The sequence below is a fragment of the Panulirus ornatus genome, chromosome 2 (genome assembly GCF_036320965.1).
Source record: "Panulirus ornatus isolate Po-2019 chromosome 2, ASM3632096v1, whole genome shotgun sequence".
In the NCBI taxonomy this organism is placed as follows: Eukaryota; Metazoa; Arthropoda; class Malacostraca; order Decapoda; family Palinuridae; genus Panulirus; species Panulirus ornatus.
The window spans coordinates 84025229-84047349 of NC_092225.1; the positions used below are offsets into that span (position 1 = coordinate 84025229).

At 39.6% G+C, this 22121-nt stretch overlaps 1 protein-coding gene across 9 annotated transcripts in view; it reads right to left on the reverse strand.

The window, feature by feature from the left end:
* Nucleotides 1–22121, reverse strand: part of LOC139757813 (calpain-5-like) — a 255428-nt gene that overhangs the window by 102456 nt on the left and 130851 nt on the right. For all 9 annotated transcript variants that reach the window (XM_071678680.1, XM_071678716.1, XM_071678723.1 and 6 more), the window contains one exon: nt 12651–12772. In XM_071678680.1, coding sequence (XP_071534781.1) covers nt 12651–12772 — 122 coding nt within the window. The remainder of the gene's footprint in view (nt 1–12650; nt 12773–22121) is intronic.

Consider the following 22121-nt stretch of genomic DNA (forward strand, 5'->3'; position numbering starts at 1 on the left):
CTGTCACAAGAATCTCACATTAGGAGAAAAGTAAAGGACACAAACCACCTGCTAGCAAAAATTAGAATGGTACTCAAAGATATGGATGAAATATTCAGCAAGCTGTTTGCATCCTACATTAAACCAATTGTAGATTGCGCATTCCAATTTTGGTCACCACACTTAAAAAGCACGATGAATTAACAGAGAATGTCTAGAGGAAGGCAAGGATAGGTTAGAGGCCTAACACTAGCCAGCTACTGAAAAGAATGGAGTGAAAGGTAACCTGATAAGTCTTTAAGACTTTACAATAGTTTGATGACACAGTGAGTAAATAGTTTGTCGAAAAATGAGGGTAGCAAAAACAGAAGCATTAGAATGAAATTAGGCAAGGAATTTTCTGGAAACAATGCAAAGAATTACATTTAAAGGATAAGTAATGGATGACTGGAATACACTGAGCCATGAGACTAATAAATGTGGACAGCATACAAAAGCTTAAAAAGTCATATAATAGCTTAAGAAAGTTTGAAAGATGGGGCCCAGCAAGTGTAGAACTTCCTCACACATTACAAAAAGATAACTACACACTAACAGGTAGACAGAAAGACAGACAGACAAACAGACAGAAAATGACAAGAATACTAATCAAATGTAACTAATAATTTACAGTCACTGCTACTGCACCCTGTGAACACAGAAAAAGACAGGAAGGGCACAATAGAGGAATGCAGTACACATTATGAATCTAATGTAAGAGCATTTCTAATGCAAATAACTATATCTTTAATCTGGATATACAAAAAATAAGAGTGTGAGTGAGTATAAGTTATTGCTCTTGTGCATATATGGGAATAGGGTTTTGTGTATGTCTGGCCCCCATCTCTTTACTTCAAATTTAATTGAAAAAAATCTGGTCTTAGTGTCTGACAAAATTCACTTCTCTTTCACCTAGTATGATCTACTATCCATGATTTGTTGCTTTAAGAAGTGCTTTCACACATCCTTCCAAATGGTAGTTTTTCTTGTTTCCTGTTTGTGACATCTATTTGAATGGTGCCACTTTCTTTCAAGAAAATGGTCTGCGTTTGTATCATCAATCTCTCTTAGGAACTTATGTTTTTCTTTCACATGCCATCACCAGTAGCAGACTTCAACTAGCTATTGGTCACTGGTGACTGAAAAAACTGCCTTCACAGAAATGGACAAGTAGATTAAAAAAAAATGTACATTCATAGCACATATCAGACCTAAATAAAGTATCTCTCATTAGTTTGGTCATCCCACTTAAGGAGACATACAGTTGCTTTAGAAGGTCCAACTGGAGGAATGTAAAACTGTACCTGTAAAAAAAGGAGCTACACTGTAAGAAGAGAGCAGTAATCATAGGCTTGCCCACACTAGAAGAAAAAAGGACAAGAAAATTCACAGTTTAGATGTCTATATCAACACATGAAATTTCTGTGAACACATAAGAACCAGTAAATTCATGGGCACAACTGGAAACTGAGGAAAAGAAGAACTGGTAAAAATGTAAGGAAATAGTTTTAAACATTATGAGTGGAGAGAGAGAGAGAGAGAGAGAGAGAGAGAGAGAGAGAGAGAGAGAGAGAGAGAGTGTAAATCTTCATCCCATTAGCACAAACATAAAATGAAAAATGTAATCAATGTAATCTCTCTTCTGTTCTACCATTTAACATTTATAAACTTATATCCATTCAAAACTAGGCATGAATACAACTACTCTCCACACATATACTGACACAAGATTCAACTGTATTCTACAACAGTTCATGGTGCTAGCTTTTCAACTTTATGTTCTTTTTATTCTAAAAGTATATCATACTAACTCTTTAGTGCAATGCACTGTTTACTGGTGCAGGTCAATCATCTAATTCTGCATGTTTAAATTTTCAGAGCAATGGATACATACCATATTAACAGATCAATAAAACATCTATGGACTCAGACATCATAATACTGAAACTGTAATCCCACAAATTCTCACAATTTCAAATTTTTCAATTTCTTCTGTGCAAATATACACAAATACTATGTTCCAAGTGTATTCAACTCACTACGGTGACTACTTTACACACTAAATAATGACTGCGAAAAACACAAAGCACTTTTACCTCTTTATGTATGGCCAGCCATCAGGCAGATATAAAAGATTAATATCAATGGGCACATGACTGCATGGAAGAGGATAAACATAAAAGTAAGAAATTAATTTTAATGGAGAACTGTAAAAGTTCACTACTAAAAAAATATATAACAATAATTGTCTTCTGCGTAAGATACATAAGCACATAATCTGCTAATGCTTGACACTCCCTTGTGCCTGACATTATTATATCTAAGAGCTAACTTGCAGTTAGACTTATCAGAGAAAAACAATGTGAAAAACAGATAAGATTTTCATAACCATCCTCAAGAAAGTTAATTCTCTTTAGATATTGACATAACATATCAAAAATTAAGATATACTAATAATTTCCTCCTGCCTATGATATGTATCTATATATAAGAAAACGTTCAAATACAGTATAGGTTTATTACCTTATCTATGATATAATAATTCATTTATGACAAAATATTTCTACATTCATTTATCATAATTGATCGCCGCTTCCTGCATCAGCGAGGTATCACTAAGAAACAGAAGAAAGATTGGCCAATCCACTCATATACATATATATATATATATATATATATATATATATATATATATCAATGGGAGTGCTCATCCTCCTCGAAGGCTCAGACTGGGGTGTCTAAATATGTGTGGATGTAACCAAGATGTGAAAAAAGGAGAGATAGGTAGTATGTTTGAGGAAAGGAACCTGGATGTTTTGGCTCTGAGTGAAACGAAGCTCAAGGGTAAAGGGGAAGAGTGGTTTGGGAATGTCTTGGGAGTAAAGTCAGGGGTTAGTGAGAGGACAAGAGCAAGGGAAGGAGTAGCAGTACTCCTGAAACAGGAGTTGTGGGAGTATGTGATAGAATGTAAGAAAGTAAATTCTCGATTAATATGGGTAAAACAGAAAGTTGATGGAGAGAGATGGGTGATTATTGGTGCATATGCACCTGGGCATGAGAAGAAAGATCATGAGAGGCAAGTGTTTTGGGAGCAGCTGAATGAGTGTGTTAGTGGTTTTGATGCACGAGACCGGGTTATAGTGATGGGTGATTTGAATGCAAAGGTGAGTAATGTGGCAGTTGAGGGAATAATTGGTATACATGGGGTGTTCAGTGTTGTAAATGGAAATGGTGAAGAGCTTGTAGATTCATGTGCTGAAAAAGGACTGGTGATTGGGAATACCTGGTTTAAAAAGCGAGATATACATAAGTATACGTATGTAAGTAGGAGAGATGGCCAGAGAGCGTTATTGGATTACGTGTTAATTGACAGGCGCGCGAAAGAGAGACTTTTGGATGTTAATGTGCTGAGAGGTGCAACTGGAGGGATGTCTGATCATTATCTTGTGGAGGCTAGGGTGAAGATTTGTATGGGTTTTCAGAAAAGAAGAGTGAATGTTGGGGTGAAGAGGGTGGTGAGAGTAAGGGAGCTTGTGTGAGGAAGTACCAGGAGAGACTGAGTACAGAATGGAAAAAGGTGAGAACAATGGAAGTAAGGGGAGTGGGGGAGGAATGGGATGTATTTAGGGAATCAGTGATGGATTGCGCAAAAGATGCTTGTGGCATGAGAAGAGTGGGAGGTGGGTTGATTAGAAAGGGTAGTGAGTGGTGAGATGAAGAAGTAAGATTATTAGTGAAAGAGAAGAGAGAGGCATTTGGACGATTTTTGCAGGGAAAAAATGCAATTGAGTGGGAGATGTATAAAAGAAAGAGACAGGAGGTCAAGAGAAAGGTGCAAGAGGTGAAAAAGAGGGCAAATGAGAGTTGGGGTGAGAGAGTATCATTAAATTTTAGGGAGGATAAAAAGATGTTCTGGAAGGAGGTAAATAAAGTGCGTAAGACAAGGGAGCAAATGGGAACTTCAGTGAAGGGCACAAATGGGGAGGTGATAACAAGTAGTGGTGATGTGAGAAGGAGATGGAGTGAGTATTTTGAAGGTTTGTTGAATGTGTTTGATGATAGAGTGGCAGATATAGGGTGTTTTGGTTGAGGTGGTGCGCAAAGTGAGAGGGTTAGGGAAAATGATTTGGTAAACAGAGAAGAGGTAGTAAAAGCTTTGCGGAAGATGAAAGCCGGCAAGGCAGCAGGTTTGGGTGGTATTGCAGTGGAATTTATTAAAAAAAGGGGGTGACTATATTATTGACTGGTTGGTAAGGTTGTTTAATGAATGTATGACTCATGGTGAGGTGCCTGAGGATTGGCGGAATGCGCGCATAGTGCCATTGTACAAAGGCAAAGGGGATAAGAGTGAGTGCTCAAATTACAGAGGTATAAGTTTGTTGAGTATTCCTGGTAAATTATATGGGAGGGTACTGATTGAGAGGGTGAAGGCAAGTACAGAGCATCAGATTGGGGAAGAGCAGTGTGGTTTCAGAAGTGGTAGAGGATGTGTGGATCAGGTGTTTGCTTTGAAGAATGTATGTGAGAAATACTTAGAAAAGCAAATGGATTTGTATGTAGCATTTATGGATCTGGAGAAGGCATATGATAGAGTTGATAGAGATGCTCTGTGGAAGGTATTAAGAATATATGGTGTGGGAGGCAAGTTGTTAGAAGCAGTGAAAAGTTTTTATCGAGGATGTAAGGCATGTGTACGTGTAGGAAGAGAGGAAAGTGATTGGTTCTCAGTGAATGTAGGTTTGCGACAGGGGTGTGTAATGTCTGCATGGTTGTTTAATTTGTTTATGGATGGGGTTATTAGGGAGGTGAATGCAAGAGTTTTGGAAAGAGGGGCAAGTATGAAGTCTGTTGGGGATGAGAGAGCTTGGGAAGTGAGTCAGTTGTTCTTCGCTGATGATACAGCGCTGGTGGCTGATTCATGTGAGAAACTGCAGAAGCTGGTGACTGAGTTTGGTAAAGTGTGTGAAAGAAGAAAGTTAAGAGTAAATGTGAATAAGAGCAAGGTTATTAGGTACAATAGGGTTGAGGGTCAAGTCAATTGGGAGGTAAGTTTGAATGGAGAAAAACTGGAGGAAGTAAAGTGCTTTAGATATCTGGGAGTGGATCTGGCAGCGGATGGAACCATGGAAGCGGAAGTGGATCATAGGGTGGGGGAGGGGGCGAAAATTCTGGGAGCCTTGAAGAATGTGTGGAAGTCGAGAACATTATCTCGGAAAGCAAAAATGGGTATGTTTGAAGGAATAGTGGTTCCAACAATGTTGTATGGTTGCGAGGCATGGGCTATGGATAGAGTTGTGCGCAGGAGGATGGATGTGCTGGAAATGAGATGTTTGAGGACAATGTGTGGTGTGAGGTGGTTTGATCGAGTAAGTAACGTAAGGGTAAGCGAGATGTGTGGAAATAAAAAGAGCGTGGTTGAGAGAGCAGAAGAGGGTGTTTTGAAATGGTTTGGGCACATGGAGAGAATGAGTGAGGAAAGATTGACCAAGAGGATATATGTGTCGGAGGTGGAGGGAACGAGGAGAAGTGGGAGACCAAATTGGAGGTGGAAAGATGGAGTGAAAAAGATTTTGTGTGATCGGGGCCTGAACATGCAGGAGGGTGAAAGGAGGGCAAGGAATAGAGTGAATTGGATCGATGTGGTATACCGGGGTTGACGTGCTGTCAGTGGGTTGAATCAGGGCATGTGAAGCGTCTGGGGTAAACCATGGAAAGCTGTGTAGGTATGTATATTTGCGTGTGTGGACGTATGTATATACATGTGTATGGGGGTGGGATGGGCCATTTCTTTCGTCTGTTTCCTTGCGCTACCTCGCAAACGCAGGAGACAGCGACAAAGCAAAAAAAAAAAAAAAAAACATAAATACCCATACACACACATATACATATACATATCAGTATATACACATATGCATATATATACATACAAAGACACACACATATACACATATGTACATATTCATACTTGCTTGCCTTCATCCATTCCTGGTACTACCCCGCCCCATAGGAAACTGCATTGCCACCCCTTGCTTCACTGAGGTAGCACCAGGAAAACAGACAAAAATGGTCACAATCATTCACACTCATTCTCTAGCTGTCATGTGTAATGCACCAAAATCACAGCTCCCTATCCAGGCCCCAGAGATCTTTCCATGGTTAACCATAGACATTTCACGTGCCCTGATTCAGTCCACTGACTGCACGTCAACCCCGGTATACCACATTGTTCCAATTCACTCTATTCCTTGTACGCCTCTCACCCTCCTCACTCCTCCCTCACTCTTAACTTTGTCCTTTCACACACTTTTCCAAACTCAGTCACCAACTTCTGCAGTTTCTCACTCGAATCAGCCACCAGTGCTGTATCATGTGCGAACAAAAACTGACTCACTTCCCAGGCCCTCTCATTCCCAACAGACTAACTCATCCACTCTCTCATTAACTCTTGCATTTACCTCCCTAACCACCCCATCCACAAACAAATTAAACAATCATGGAGACATCACACACCCCTGCCACAGACCAACCTTCACTGGGAACCGATCACTCTCCTCTCTTTCTACTTGTACACATGCCTTACATCCTTGATAAAAGCTTTTCACTGCTTCTAGCAGCTTACCCCCAACACCACCTACTCAAGACCTTCCACAGATCATTTCTATCAACCCTATCATATGCCTTCTCCAGATCCATCTGTTTTTCTGAGTATTTCCCAAAAACATTCTTCAAAGCAAACACCTGATCCATACATCCTTTAACACTTCTGAAACCACACTGCTCTGCCCACCTCTCACCTTTCTCATGCCACATGCATCTTTTGCACTCTTTTGCACATGCTATCACTGCTTCCCTAAATGCATCACATTCCTCACCCACTCCCCTTACATCATTTGCTTTCACCTTTTGCCATCCTACATTCAATCTCTCATGGTACTTCCTCACACAAGTCTCCTTTCCAAGCTCACTTACTCTCACCACTCTCTTCTCCCCAATATTTTCTCTTTTTTAAAAACCTCTACAAATCTCACCTTTGCCTCTAAAGAGATAGTCATCAGACATCCCACCAGATGCCCTTCTCAGCACATTAACATCCAAAAGTCTCTCTTTTGCATGCCCATCAATTAACATGTAATCTAATAATGCCCTTTGACCATCTCTCCTATTCACATATGTATACTTATGTATATCTCCCTTTTTAAACCAGGTATTCCCAATCACCAGTTTTTTCAGCAAACAAATCCACAAGCTCTTCACCATTTTCATTCACAAAACTGAATACCCCATGTAAACCAATTATACCCTCAACTGCCATATTACTCACCTCTGCATTTAAATAACCCAACATTAATCCCTGGTCCCATGCACCAAAGCTCCTGACACACTCACTCAGCTGCTCCCAAAACACTTGGCTCTCATGACCATTTTTTCATGACCTGGTGCATACACACCAATAATCACCTATCTCTCTCCATCCACTTTCAGTTTTACCCACATCAATCCAGAATTTACTTTCTTACACTTTATCACACTCCCACAACTCCTCCTAAACAATGAATGCCACCAAAAAACCCACAAAAGTGTCATAATGAAATAATCAACACATCTACAAAAGCAGTGGAGATGTGGTACTTACAAATGAGGCACCATTAGGAAATGGAACTTTTTTTTTTTTTTTTTGCTTTGTCGCTGTCTCCCGCGTTTGCGAGGCAGCGCAAGGAAACAGACGAAAGAAATGGCCCAACCCACCCCCATACACATGTATATACATACGTCCACACACGCAAATATACATACCTACACAGCTTTCCATGGTTTACCCCAGACGCTTCACATGCCCTGATTCAATCCACTGACAGCACGTCAACCCCGGTATACCACATCGATCCAATTCACTCTATTCCTTGCCCTCCTTTCATCCTCCTGCATGTTCAGGCCCCGATCACACAAAATCTTTTTCACTCCATCTTTCCACCTCCAATTTGGTCTCCCACTTCTCCTCGTTCCCTCCACCTCCGACACATATATCCTCTTGGTCAATCTTTCCTCACTCATTCTCTCCATGTGCCCAAACCACTTCAAAACACCCTCCTCTGCTCTCTCAACGATGCTCTTTTTATTTCCACACATCTCTCTTACCCTTACATTACTTACTCGATCAAACCACCTCACACCACACACTGTCCTCAAACATCTCATTTCCAGCACATCCATCCTCCTGCACACAACTCTATCCATAGCCCACGCCTTGCAACCATACAACATTGTTGGAACCACTATTCCTTCAAACATACCCATTTTTGCTTTCCGAGATAATGTTCTCGACTTCCACACATTCTTCAAGGCTCCCAGGATTTTCGCCCCCTCCCCCACCCTATGATCCACTTCCGCTTCCATGGTTCCATCCGCTGCCAGATCCACTCCCAGATATCTAAAACACTTTACTTCCTCCAGTTTTTCTCCATTCAAACTTACCTCCCAATTGACTTGACCCTCAATCCAACTGTACCTAATTACCTTGCTCTTATTCACATTTACTCTTAACTTTCTTCTTTCACACACTTTACCAAACTCAGTCACCAGCTTCTGCAGTTTCTCACATGAATCAGCCACCAGCGCTGTATCATCAGCGAACAACAAGTGACTCACTTCCCAAGCTCTCTCATCCCCAACAGGCTTCATACTTGCCCCTCTTTCCAAAACTCTTGCATTCACCTCCCTAATAACCCCATCCATAAACAAATTAAACAACCATGCAAACATCACACACCCCTGCCGCAAACCTACATTCACTGAGAACCAATCACATTCCTCTCTTCCTACACGTACACATGCCTTACATCCTCAATAAAAATGGAAATGGAACTTGTGCTAATATGAAATGAATTAAGTGATGCTAAGAACATATCAACACCAGAACGTGAACCACTTACCATAATCTTAGTAATATGTTCTCACCTAAAGATTTGTCACTTCTCTTTTAGCAAGTAGAGATCTATATTACTTTTTTCATAGTTATAATTTTTTTCATATAATTCATTTTACATGAGAGACTGTTGTTCACTTGAAAAACATTTTCCAGAGACTGGAAATTATGGTGTAATACTGTCGGGTTGGAGATTATGATAAAAATTCATTAATTATGTACTGTACAGTAAGGCAATAAACTGTAAATACAAATGGCTTTCTTTAGTTAATTTTTTTTTAGTGTTTTCTAAACTCTCATGCAATCCTCTTGAGTTTTGGTTGTAAAATTGGAAGCATTTATTGTTATTCGGAGATCAAGGATACTGGTAATTTTCCAAACCTCAGAAATTCTGGTGAACTAGGCCAAATTCTGCATTTTTTCAAACCAAGGGTGTTTCCAAACCAAAGAGTACTAGATTAAAGACATTTCATTGTATCACTCAACCAATGATGTTTTTAGCTCAAAAGAATTTGTAGGAAGATGTTTTGATAGAAAGCATAACCATTCTTTTTTCCAAGTGAAACTACAACAAGAATCAGTCTGAGATACTTCCTGTTATTACTCTAAAGAAATTCAACAACATGCTGTGGAACTGTCCAAAAAAATGTTTACTTTGTCTGCACAACAAAGACACATTTATGATCTAATAAAATTTGATATTTTTTAAGTGGGTTGTGGTGCAATCTTATGGTACTATGGTTATCCATACAGCAAGGGTACTACTGCAGGGTATAAAGGCCCAAAAGAAGCTTCATCATAAGTGAAAATCAAAATTCAAAGAGCATACTGAACCTCATAATGAAGGATACAGTAAAAAAAAAAAAATCAGTATGAGAGACAGATCACTATTGATGAAAATTTTGATATAAAATGTGAAGTAAAACTGAATACAGCTGTCTTGTACAGTTATCAATGAAACAAAAGAAAGTAAATGAGGTAGAAAGAATTCTTAAGCACTTCACAATCAAAATTGTGGGAATGGAACACAAATTAGCGTGAGAAGCTAAAAGAAGTCAAACATTACTATGCAGAAAGAAGAGAAAGATTCTTGATAATCTACACATGGCAATAAACTGAGGAGATAAAGGACAATGTTGTGAATTTAAAAGTCTCTCAACATGGAGGAAAGAACAAGCTTCTCTTCAAGAAAGAAGCAGAGTTAACAAGGCTGCAAGAATACTATAGAATATACCAAAAAGATATAAAACAAAACCATACATGCTCATCTCCCTCCTTCCACATGTCACACACTTCTCTTGCACATGTCAGCACTACTTCCCTAAATACCTCTTGAAATGAAAATAGTACAACCTTTAATAAAGCATAGTGTTGTTAACTGTAACTTGGTATGCCCCTTTTCTTCCTTACCAGGCTTTATCTTGTGAGCAAAGATATCAAAGAGCACTTCTTTCTATACTGTAGCCAACTGTGCCAAATTTGCCTTTCTCTGTGGATACCATACTACCCCTCCTTACAATGCTAAGATAGACTGGTTTACATTTGCTATCAAAGCATCAAAGGAATTCCCTACACTTTCAACTTTCCCCAGTGTCTTTTACAGACCTGGCAAGAACTTGCCCTGGAGAAAACAAGCTTCATGAATAATAGCTTATCCCAAGCTTGCCAATGCCCAGCTTGGATTGAGTGGTAAGAGCATGCACATGAGCAAAAATTGGGGATGCCTGTGCTTGTTACATTGTTGAACTGCCCTTGACCAACTATTTCCACTTTCCAATATTCAAATGGCATTTATCAAGAAAGAATTGCAATTCAACTTTGAAACCTAAATGACAAAATATTATCCAAGCAACAGTTTCTGAAAAGAAGATAGGGAGTGGGAAATACAAAAAGCAGAAAAGACAAGAGGCTGACAATTAAATGTACATTTGAGTTGAATTTACCAACACTACAGTAAAACACTAATAGTAACACTTCCCATTCCATAAGATGTACAATCAAGCTTGCAATCAGGCAGGTATGGTGGCCATTTACTAAGGCATACATATTATCAGTTGCTCTCATGCCTGGCTCCTGGACTAATGAATTGTTCTTGCCTCTGAAATATCATCCTAAGAAACTGAAAAATGGTGTGAAACATGTTTTCTATTTCTATAAAGATAGTGAGCTTGAAATATCAAACTCTGCCTAAGCTTAGGGAAAACTAATGAAAGAAATACTGAAAGGCATCAGGAATAGCAAGAGGTTTTAGGAGCTGTGCAACATATACATTTGTTTAAATTTCCTACTTGATTCTTCATCATCAAGTAGTTTATGGAACATTTCTATACTGCTGACATTCGCAGTTTCTTCATTCAGTTTATTCCAAACATTAGCCATGCTTACATTAAAATATTACTTATTTCCATCCCCTCTAACAATCTTATTACCTACCTTCTTGTTGTATGATCTTTGGTTACTTTGTCATTTCATCTCACAAAAAACTGTTATCTAATATAGTCACACAACTGATTTAGAAATATGAAACTTGTAATCAAGTCTACCCTAACTTTTCTCTCCTCAGCTTTATGTGTTCTTTGCTTCCTTCCAATAAGGCAGCCTTCTATCTAGTGAAGGAGTCAAATCTTGATTGTTGCATGTACATCAAGCTTCTTAACCAACCTCTAATATGGTGCAGAGTCAAACACTTGTTGTGGGTCCAAGAACACTAAGTCTACCCATCCCTCTCTAATTTTCTAATATCAAGATCACTTTATCATGAAAGTGTGAGAGATCTGAAAAGCTTGACCTCCTTCCCCTGATTCTGTGTCATCTTCCAATGGAGCAGCTTCTTCAGAAGTAGTCAACCATTTCCAGTTAATGAAACAAGAACCTATGATGGATTTTCAAGGGAAAGGTTATGGTGTTAAAAGAGAGCAAGGAGTGAAGAATCAGGAAATGCAAAAGAAGTAACATGTTACAAAGAAAGTGATAAAGCAAAGGATAGAGACCCATGACGGTTCTGTCATATAGCGGATATATATAAAGGCGGGCAAGGAATAGAGTGAATTGGATCGATGTGGTATACCGGGGTTGACGTGCTGTCAGTGGATTGAATCAGGGCATGTGAAGCATCTGGGGTAAACCATGGAAAGTTGTGTGGGGCCTGGATGTGGAAAGGGAGCTGTGGTTTCGGGCGGGCATTATTGCATGACAGCTAGAGACTGAGTGTGAACGAATGGGGCCTTTGTTGTCTTTTCCTAGCGCTACCTCGCACACATGAGGGGGGAGGGGGATGGTATTCCATGTGGCGAGGTGGCGATGGGAATGAATAAAGGCAGACAGTGTGAATTGTGTGCATGGGTATATATGTATGTGTCTTTGTGTGTATATATATGTGTACAGTGAGATGTATAGGTATGTATATTTGCGTGTGTGGACGTGTGTGTATATACATGTGTATGGGGGGGTTAGGCCATTTCTTTCGTCTGTTTCCTTGCACTACCTCGCAAACGCGGGAGACAGCGACAAAGCAAAATAAAAATAAATATATATATATATATTTTCTTCTTTCATACCACTCGCCACCTCCCGCGATAGCGAGGTATATAAAAAGACTGATATTAAGAAAGACAGAAATACAGACTGTTAAATACTGACATGGACACTGAAAAGGAAAAAATTGTATTTCAAATGTTCTATAAACTTAAACTCTAATACTAAAACATACCTGAATATGGAAAAAAGGCCTGTATCACCAATATTAATCTTCCGACATGCTGTGATGCCATATGCATGACCCTTAACAAGACCAACATTAGTCCTCATCTCTGCCTCCTCATGACTATGTGGCTGAAAAAGATATTAGTGTCATTCATCTTTCAGTGGGTATCAAAACATTCAGTTAATATGCTGCTTTTCAAAGCTTACAAAGTTTGTGCATGATATCCATAGTAATCCAGTCAGTGATCACTGGTCCTAGTCACACTGTTGATGCAGTTAGATGCTGAAGAAACCAAAATTGTAAATAAGTTCATATGAAGTTAAAACATTGTACCTCTTCCCAATAATATTCCCATTTGAACCTGGTTTGAATTTGGACTTGTGGACCCTATTCACTATACAATAAACATTACACACCTCAGTTAAGCCTCATCATTATTATTATCATTACTATTATCATTATTATTTTTCATACTTAACAGCCATTTCCAACATTAGCAAGGTAGTGAGAACAAAGGATGCAAGGGGGGTGGGGGAGGAATAGGATGTATTTAGGGAAGCAGTGATGGCTTGTGCAGAAGATGCTTGTGGCATGAGAGGCATGGAAGGTGGGCAGATTAGAAAGGGTAGTGAGTGGTGGGATGAAGAAGTAAGACTATTAGTGAAAGAGAAGAGAGTGGCATTTGGATGATTTTTGCAAGGAAATAATGCAAATGACTGGGAGATATATAAAAGAAAGAGGCAGGAGGTCAAGAGAAAGGTGCAAGAGGTGATAGATGTGTGTGTAAGAAATAGTAAGAGAAACAGAAAGATCTGTATGTTGCATTTATGGATCTGGGGAAAGCATATGATAGGGATGCTAGAGATGCTTTGTGGAAGGTGTTACAAATATATGGTGTAGAAACAGTAAGGAGTTCTTATTAAGAGAGAAATGAGAATATGCCAGTAGGTAGAGAGGATGATGAGTGGTTCCAAATGAGGGTGAATATGCAGCAGGGGTGTGTGATATCACCATGGCTCTTTAATTTGTTTTTAGATGAGGAGGTGAGGGAGATTAATTCAAAGGTCTTGGAGAGTAGGGTAGGTATGCAGTCAGTTTGGGGTGACAGGGCCTGGAAAGCCAGCCAGTTGCTGTACACTGATGACACAGTGCTGGTAACAGATCTGAGTGAGAAACTGCAGAAGTTGGTGTCTTTGCTTGAGAGTGTGTTTTTGAAAAAAGCAAGGTTATCAGGTTAAGCAATACAGACAGACAGGTCAATTGGTGGCATGATTATAAGTGAAGAAAACTGGGAGGAAGTGAAGTCTTTCAGATACCTGGGAGAAGACAGAGCACTGAATGGAACTAAGGAGGTGGAGGTTGGTCATAGGGTGGGTGAGGGGGTGAAGGTTCAGGAAAGATTGAGGAATGTGTGGAAAGAGAGATTATTATCTAGAGGGGAGAGGGGTGAAAATGGGTATATCTGAAGGTAAACTAGTCCCAACATGTATGGATGCAAGGCATGAGCTAAAGATGAGAATGTACAGAACAGGGTGAACTAAATACGAAGAGCATAGTTGAGAAAGCAGAAAAAGTTCTCCTGAAAAGGTATGGACATCTGGAAAACATGAGTGAGGAGAGGTTGATAGAAAAGATGCATGTCAGAAGAGGAGGGGACAAGGAGAAGGAGAAGACCAATTAAGTGATGGAAGGATGGAGTGAATAAGATTTTCAGTGCTCGTGTCATGAACGTGCAGGTGGGTGAAAGGTGTGCATGGGATAGTGTGAATTGGAACAATGTGTTAGACAAGGGATGGTGTGTTGTCATTGGACAGATGCAGGGCATAAGAAGCAGCTGAGGGCAACCACACAAAGATCTGTAAGCCTGGCTGTGGATAGGAGGCTCTGGTTTTGATGCATTACACAAAACAGCTAGAGACTGCTTTTCTTTGTCTGCTACTGACACTACCTCACTAACACAGGAAATGGTGAACAAGTATGAAAAAAATCTTAACAAAAATCTAATCTACACATCCTTTGCCTTTACTGAAACCATCCTGATCTTCACTTATCCCATGCTCAGTTATCTTCACATTTTCAAACACAGTTCTACCATAAACCACTGATATCCTTAATGAGCAAATCTCTACAGTTATCACACTCAGTCTTGCCACCTTTTCCTTTGTGCAGAGTCACTATCACTGTTGCCCTACTTTGGACTTTATTAGATATTCATGTCTTTCTTTGTGTGGTGTCCAAACCAAGATGCACAGACCAATTCAAATCTAATATTAGCAAAAAAAAAGTATACCTCCTTAGCAAATCTTTTAATGTGGTGTTCTAATGAGAGGTTGGATAAAATCTCAACCCCTTAGTCCCTTACATGAGTAGACTCATGTACCATGTTTCTTCCAAGATTATACTAACACCATATCAAAGCCTTCTGTTACTGTGTCCCATCTTCATTACTTTATGACTTGAGCTGAATCTCATCAACCCAACCTGACTAATCCTGGTGCTTGTTCAAGTCCCTTTGTAAATTGATGCAATTCCTGTTTCTGTCAATCCCTAATCATCTCATGATTCACCTATCATTTACAAATATTGTCAAATATGAATATCATCCTTTTGTTAAGGCATTACACAGATCAAGAATAACGGCATACCCTGCATCATGTCAATGGTTACCTCAACCCAACTGGAAAAGGCACTTCTGATAGGTATCCTTTATTGCCTTCAGTCCACTGAAGGAATCATCCTCTTATCCCTATCTGAAAATGCTGCTTCTTTAATGACTATTTATTTGGAAAGGTGTCACAGGACTGTAAGGAAGAGGATGAAAATAAATGCAAGTATAACCATGTCCTGTTTTTGAGAAAAGGGCAACTTCAGTGTAATATCATCTGAATGAAGAAAAATTTGAAGCCATTAATTAATCTATGTCTGGGAATGATCATCAGTAAGGAAAACAGTAAAAAGGCTGAAGCTGGTGGGAGAGTAATGCCAGGAAGAAAAAACAGAGGTGTACTGATATTTCTGGTAAATGAAAAATTTTCAAGTGTAGCGTGTGCAAGAGACTTGCATAATGGAATGCTTGCCCAGCTATAATGTCCCAAGTTCATGAGGTGAAAAACTGGAGAAGATTGGTAAAGATAATTTATATGGAATTAAAACAGATAAGAAAGAATGAGAAAGTGGAGACTCTTTTGCCGTGGTCAGCCCTTCATGGGAGTTCCCTATGGAAATAGGCATCAGAGATATAGACAGATAGGTAGACAGAAAAATATGTGGTGTGAAGAATGCCTTCAAAGATTGTACAGCTGCATGGGATACATGGCAGATAGTACTGAAAATAAATGGTAACATGGTCAAGATGAATGCAGACTAAAAATGGCAGATGCAGGGGGTAAATTCTTAAAGCATCTGAGATGGGGTGCCAAATGAGCAATAATAATGACCAATGGAGGTGGTTTGAGCATAGAGGTGAGAAAGGACATTTCAGTCTCCTTAACATTTTCATGGTTCTCAAGTAAAAGAAAAGCTTCATGTCATCTTAGATTCCACAGTGTTAAACAGGTTTTAAAAGATTCAATATCTACATAGAATCTGTGAACTACCATACAGAGTACATCATACTATATCTTGTCCTCCATGGGCAGTTCTAGCAAATATCAAATAAAGGTGTTTCCATATCTAACTTCACTGGAAATGCAAGAAAATTAATGCCTTTCCCTCCAGCTTTTTAGGCATTCATTGGAGAATGATGGCTGAAAAAATAATTTGTAGTGTGCTAAATAAAAGAAAATATACTCTTATTCTGACATCCTTCTTAATAAAAATCAGGAACTTTAGATGCTCTTGTAGCATACAAATTCATCATTCATCTATGTATTCTTGTGTCTACTGCTATTAGTGAGATGCTGTTAATCACCCTCATCCTTCCACAATAGATAGAGGCTCTAGGTGGACATTTATTTCTCTGACCTTATCTTTGGCACTCTTTTTCCAAAAATAACTCAATATGCCTATGGCAGTTCAACAATCATAATGCTTAAAATAAAAAGACATGAGTCTAGGGAGGGACTCTCAACTTTATATCTAAAATACCTCACTTGAATGGCCAAGTCTGATCATGGATAAATCAGTACAATGCAGAGAAAACCAATTTTTCAAACCAGTTTAGTCCCTATTTCTAAATTTCCCTGTGGCCAAAACAAAGTCACTGATTCTCGATAGCCTCATTTTTAATTGATTTTTTTCTATTTTCTATTAACAAATGAGTATGCAAAGAAGCACTCTGGTCAATAGATTCTGCAACCTTTTCCTAAAAAGGAAATGGTTCACTTCATCACTAGCTGTGTCTATAGTTTGTTCCATTTGAATATTTCAACTGTAATTGTACTTCTACCTCTTGATATCTTGCATTCTCTTATGGACAGCAAATTTCCATGAAGCTGCATAAACATAAACAGGTGTCATACTGAAACTACCACCTCCTTCAAGTGAGTAATGTCAGTCTACCTTGCTCTTCATATGGGGTTGATCTCTGGAAGCCAGGGTAATCTGTCTCTTCCCTTGCCACATGTAAATGGCTATTAAATGCAACTATTCATGGGGCAAGGAAAAGCTTATTTCCCCTGGATCACAAGACACTCCAATCTGCTGGTCTCACCCTATCCCCTCTCCCGTTTATTTACTGCTAAGCGATCCGGATTATTCATCATCAAGCACCTACAGAGATCAAAAGAAAAGGTGATGCTGAGACAGTGTGTTGTTTATGGGCATCACATCCAAGCCATCCCAAGCAAGAATTTTCTTAGAGAAAAATATGAAGCATCTCCATCAAGATGGTCCAAATATCTACCATTAGTGACTGTTTCCACAGCAATGCAATTTGATTCCCCCACTGATATACTTATGACAAGGGCAAAGTATGATTATCGTATCAACAAGTCTAATCCTATGGAGCCAGTTTTTAAGATATCCTACCATTATTGTGAATTTCCAAAACATATCATCATTCCCCATGAAGCTATAGTTTGGATTTCTTGACTATTTGCAATGCAGAAGCTGTCATACTTTTGGTGTGGTAGGTCTCCATAATCATACTATTGAATATTGTCACAGATGAAGGTAACTAATCTCTATTGTCTATAAATACAACTTAATATTGCAAAAAACAAACCTTATCAAAAGCATAAACATCATTGCACTTAACAGAAACTCAGATATCTGTCCATCCTATTTAAATTCAATGCAGATAAAACCACATTTTGTGAAAACTAAACCAACTGGAAAAACAATCTAATACTACACCAAAGAAATTCGTGTCAAAAACACTAAGATATCTGTCCATCCTATTTTGAGGCTGATGCACAGCAAGCCATATTTTGTAAAACCTAAGTCAGCTTACTCTGAAATGCTTACACAGCATGCACTATTTAATAAGGAAGGAAATCCATAGAATTTAGAAAATTCATCCCAGCATAATGATTTAGATGAATCTGTAAACAAGAGAAAACTTCTACGTCAACCAATACATTAAGTGGATATGTATCTGAAAATTGAACTTTAGATATAGAACCAGTCAACAAACACCACCCCAGGGAAAAAAATTATATACTGCATGAATGATGCAAACTAGATATATTTGTTCATTTTATATTTATTTTGCTTTGTCGCTGTCTCCCTCGTTAGCAAGGTAGCACAAGGAAACAGACAAAAGAATGGCCCAACCGACCCACATACACATGTGTATATACATACACGTCCACACACGCACATATACATACCTATACATCTCAACATATACATACATATATATATATATATATATATATATATATATATATATATTTTTTTTTTTTTTTTTTTTTTTTTTTATACTTTGTCGCTGTCTCCCGCGTTTGCGAGGTAGCGCAAGGAAACAGACGAAAGAAATGGCCCAACCCCTCCCCCATACACATGTACATACACACATCCACACACGCAAATATACATACCTACACACCTTTCCATGGTTTACCCCAGACGCTTCACATGCCCTGATTCACTCCACTGACAGCACGTCAACCCCTGTATACCACATCGCTCCAATTCACTCTATTCCTTGCCCTCCTTACACCCTCCTGCATGTTCAGGCCCCGATCACACAAAATCTTTTTCACTCCATCTTTCCACCTCCAATTTGGTCTCCCTCTTCTCCTCGTTCCCTCCACCTCCGACACATATATCCTCTTGGTCAATCTTTCCTCACTCATTCTCTCCATGTGACCAAACCATTTCAAAACACCCTCTTCTGCTCTCTCAACCACGCTCTTTTTATTTCCACACATCTCTCTTACCCTTACGTTACTTACTCGATCAAACCACCTCACACCACACATTGTCCTCAAACATCTCATTTCCAGCACATCCATCCTCCTGCGCACAACTCTATCCATAGCCCACGCCTCGCAACCATACAACATTGTTGGAACCACTATTCCTTCAAACATACCCATTTTTGCTTTCCGAGATACTGTTCTCGACTTCCACACATTTTTCAAGGCTCCCAAAATTTTCGCCCCCTCCCCCACCCTATGATCCACTTCCGCTTCCATGGTTCCATCCGCTGACAGATCCACTCCCAGATATCTAAAACACCTCACTTCCTCCAGTTTTTCTCCATTCAAACTCACCTCCCAATTGACTTGACCCTCAACCCTACTGTACCTAATAACCTTGCTCTTATTCACATTTACTCTTAACTTTCTTCTTCCACACACTTTACCAAACTCAGTCACCAGCTTCTGCAGTTTCTCACATGAATCAGCCACCAGCGCTGTATCATCAGCGAACAACAACTGACTCACTTCCCAAGCTCTCTCATCCCCAACAGACTTCATACTTGCCCCTCTTTCCAGGACTCTTGCATTTACCTCCCTAACAACCCCATCCATAAACAAATTAAACAACCATGGAGACATCACACACCCCTGCCGCAAACCTACATTCACTGAGAACCAATCACTTTCCTCTCTTCCTACACGTACACATGCCTTACATCCTCGATAAAAACTTTTCACTGCTTCTAACAACTTACCTCCCACACCATATATTCTTAATACCTTCCACAGAGCATCTCTATCAACTCTATCATATGCCTTCTCCAGATCCATAAATGCTACATACAAATCCATTTGCTTTTCTAAGTATTTCTCACATACATTCTTCAAAGCAAACACCTGATCCACACATCCTCTACCACTTCTGAAACCGCACTGCTCTTCCCCAATATATATATATATATATATATATATATATATATATATATATATATATACATACAGACATATACATATATACACATGCACATAATTTATACTGGCTGCCTTTATTTATTCCCATCGCCACCCCGCCACACATGAAATAACAACCCCCTCCCCCCCTCATGTGCACGAGGTAGCGCTAGGAAAAGACAACAAAGGCCACATTCGTTCACACTCAGTCTCTAGCTGTCATGTAATAATGCACCGAAACCACAGCTCCCTTTCCACATCCAGGCCCCTCAGAACTTTCCATGGTTTACCCCAGACACTTCACATGCCCTGGTTCAATCCACTGACAGCACGTTGGCCCCGGTATACCACATCGTTCCAATTCACTCTATTCCCAGCTCGCCTTTCACCCTCCTGCATGTTCAGACCCCGATCACTCAAAATCTTTTTCACTCCATCTTTCCACCTCAAATAAGGTCTCCCACTTCTCCTCGTTCCTCCACCTCTGACACATACATCCTCTTGGTCAATCTTTCCTCACTCATTCTCTCCATGTGACCAAACCATTTCAAAACGCCCTCTTCTGCTCTCTCAACCACACTCTTTTTATTACCACGCATCTCTCTTACCCTATTATTACTTACTCGATCAAACCACCTCACACCACATATTGTTCTCAAACATCTCATTTCCAGCACATCCACCCTCCTGCGCATAACTCTATCCATAGCCCACGCCTCGCAACCATAAAACATTGTTGGAACCACTATTCCTTCAAACATACCCATTTTTGCTTTCGGGAATAGTGTTCTCGACTTCCACACATTCTTCAACGCCCCCAGAACTTTCGCCCCCTCCCGCACACTATGATTCACTTCTGTTTCCATGGTTCCATCTGCTGCCAAATCCACTCCCAGATATCTAAAAGACTTCACTTCCTTCAGTTTTTCTCCATTCAAACTTACCTCCCAATTGACTTGTCCCTCAACCCTACTGTACCTAATAACCTTGCTCTTATTCACATTTACTCTCAGCTTTCATCTTTCACACAATTTACCAAACTCAGTCACCAGCCTCTGCAGTTTCTCACACGAATCAGCCACCACCACTGTATCATCGGCGAACAACAACTAACTCACTTCCCAAGCTCTCTCATCCACAACAGATTGAATACTTGCCCCTCTTTCCAAAACTCTTGCATTCACCTCCCTAACAACCCCATCCAAAAATAAATTAAACAACCATGGAGGCATCACACACCCCTGCCACAAACCTACATTCACTGAGAACCAATCACTTTCCTCTCTTCCTACATGTACACATGCCTTACATCCTTCATAAAACTTTTCACTGCTTCCAAAAACTTGCCTCCCACACCATACTCAATACCTTCCACAAAGCATCTCTATCAACTCTATCATATGCCTTCTCCAGATCCATAAATGCTACATACAAATCCATTTGCTTTTCTAAGTATTTCTCACATACATTCTTCAAAGCAAACACCTGATCCACACATCCTCTACCACTTCTGAAGCCACACTGCTCTTCCCCAATCTGATGCTCTGTACATGCCTTCACCCTCTCAATCAATACCCTCCCATATAATCTACCAGGAATACTCAACAAACTTATACCTCTGTAATTTGAGCACTCACTTTTATCCCCTTTGCCTTTGTACAGTGGCACTATGCAAGCATTCCGCCAATCCTCAGGCACCTCACCATGAGTCATACATGCATTAAATAACCTTACCAACCAGTCAACAATACAGTCACCCCATTTTTAATAAATTCCACTGCAATACCATCCAAACCAGCTGACTTGCCAGCTTTCATCTTCCACAAAGCTTTTACTATCTCTTCTCTGTTTACCAAATCATTTTCCCTAACCCTCTCACTTTGCACACCTCCTCAACCAAAACACCCTATATCTGCCACTCTGTCATCAAACACATTCAACAAACCTTCAAAATACTCACTCCATCTCCTTCTCACATCACCACTACTTGTTATCACCTCCCCATTTACCCCCTTCACTGAAGTTCCCATTTGTTCCCTTGCCTTACGCACTTTATTTACCTCCTTCCAGAACATCTTTTTATTCTCCCTAAAATTTAATGATACTCTCTCACCCCAACTCTCATTTGCCCTCTTTTTCACCTCTTGCACGTTTCTCTTGACCTCCTGCCTCTTTCTTTTATACATCTCCCACTCATTTGCATTATTTCCCTGCAAAA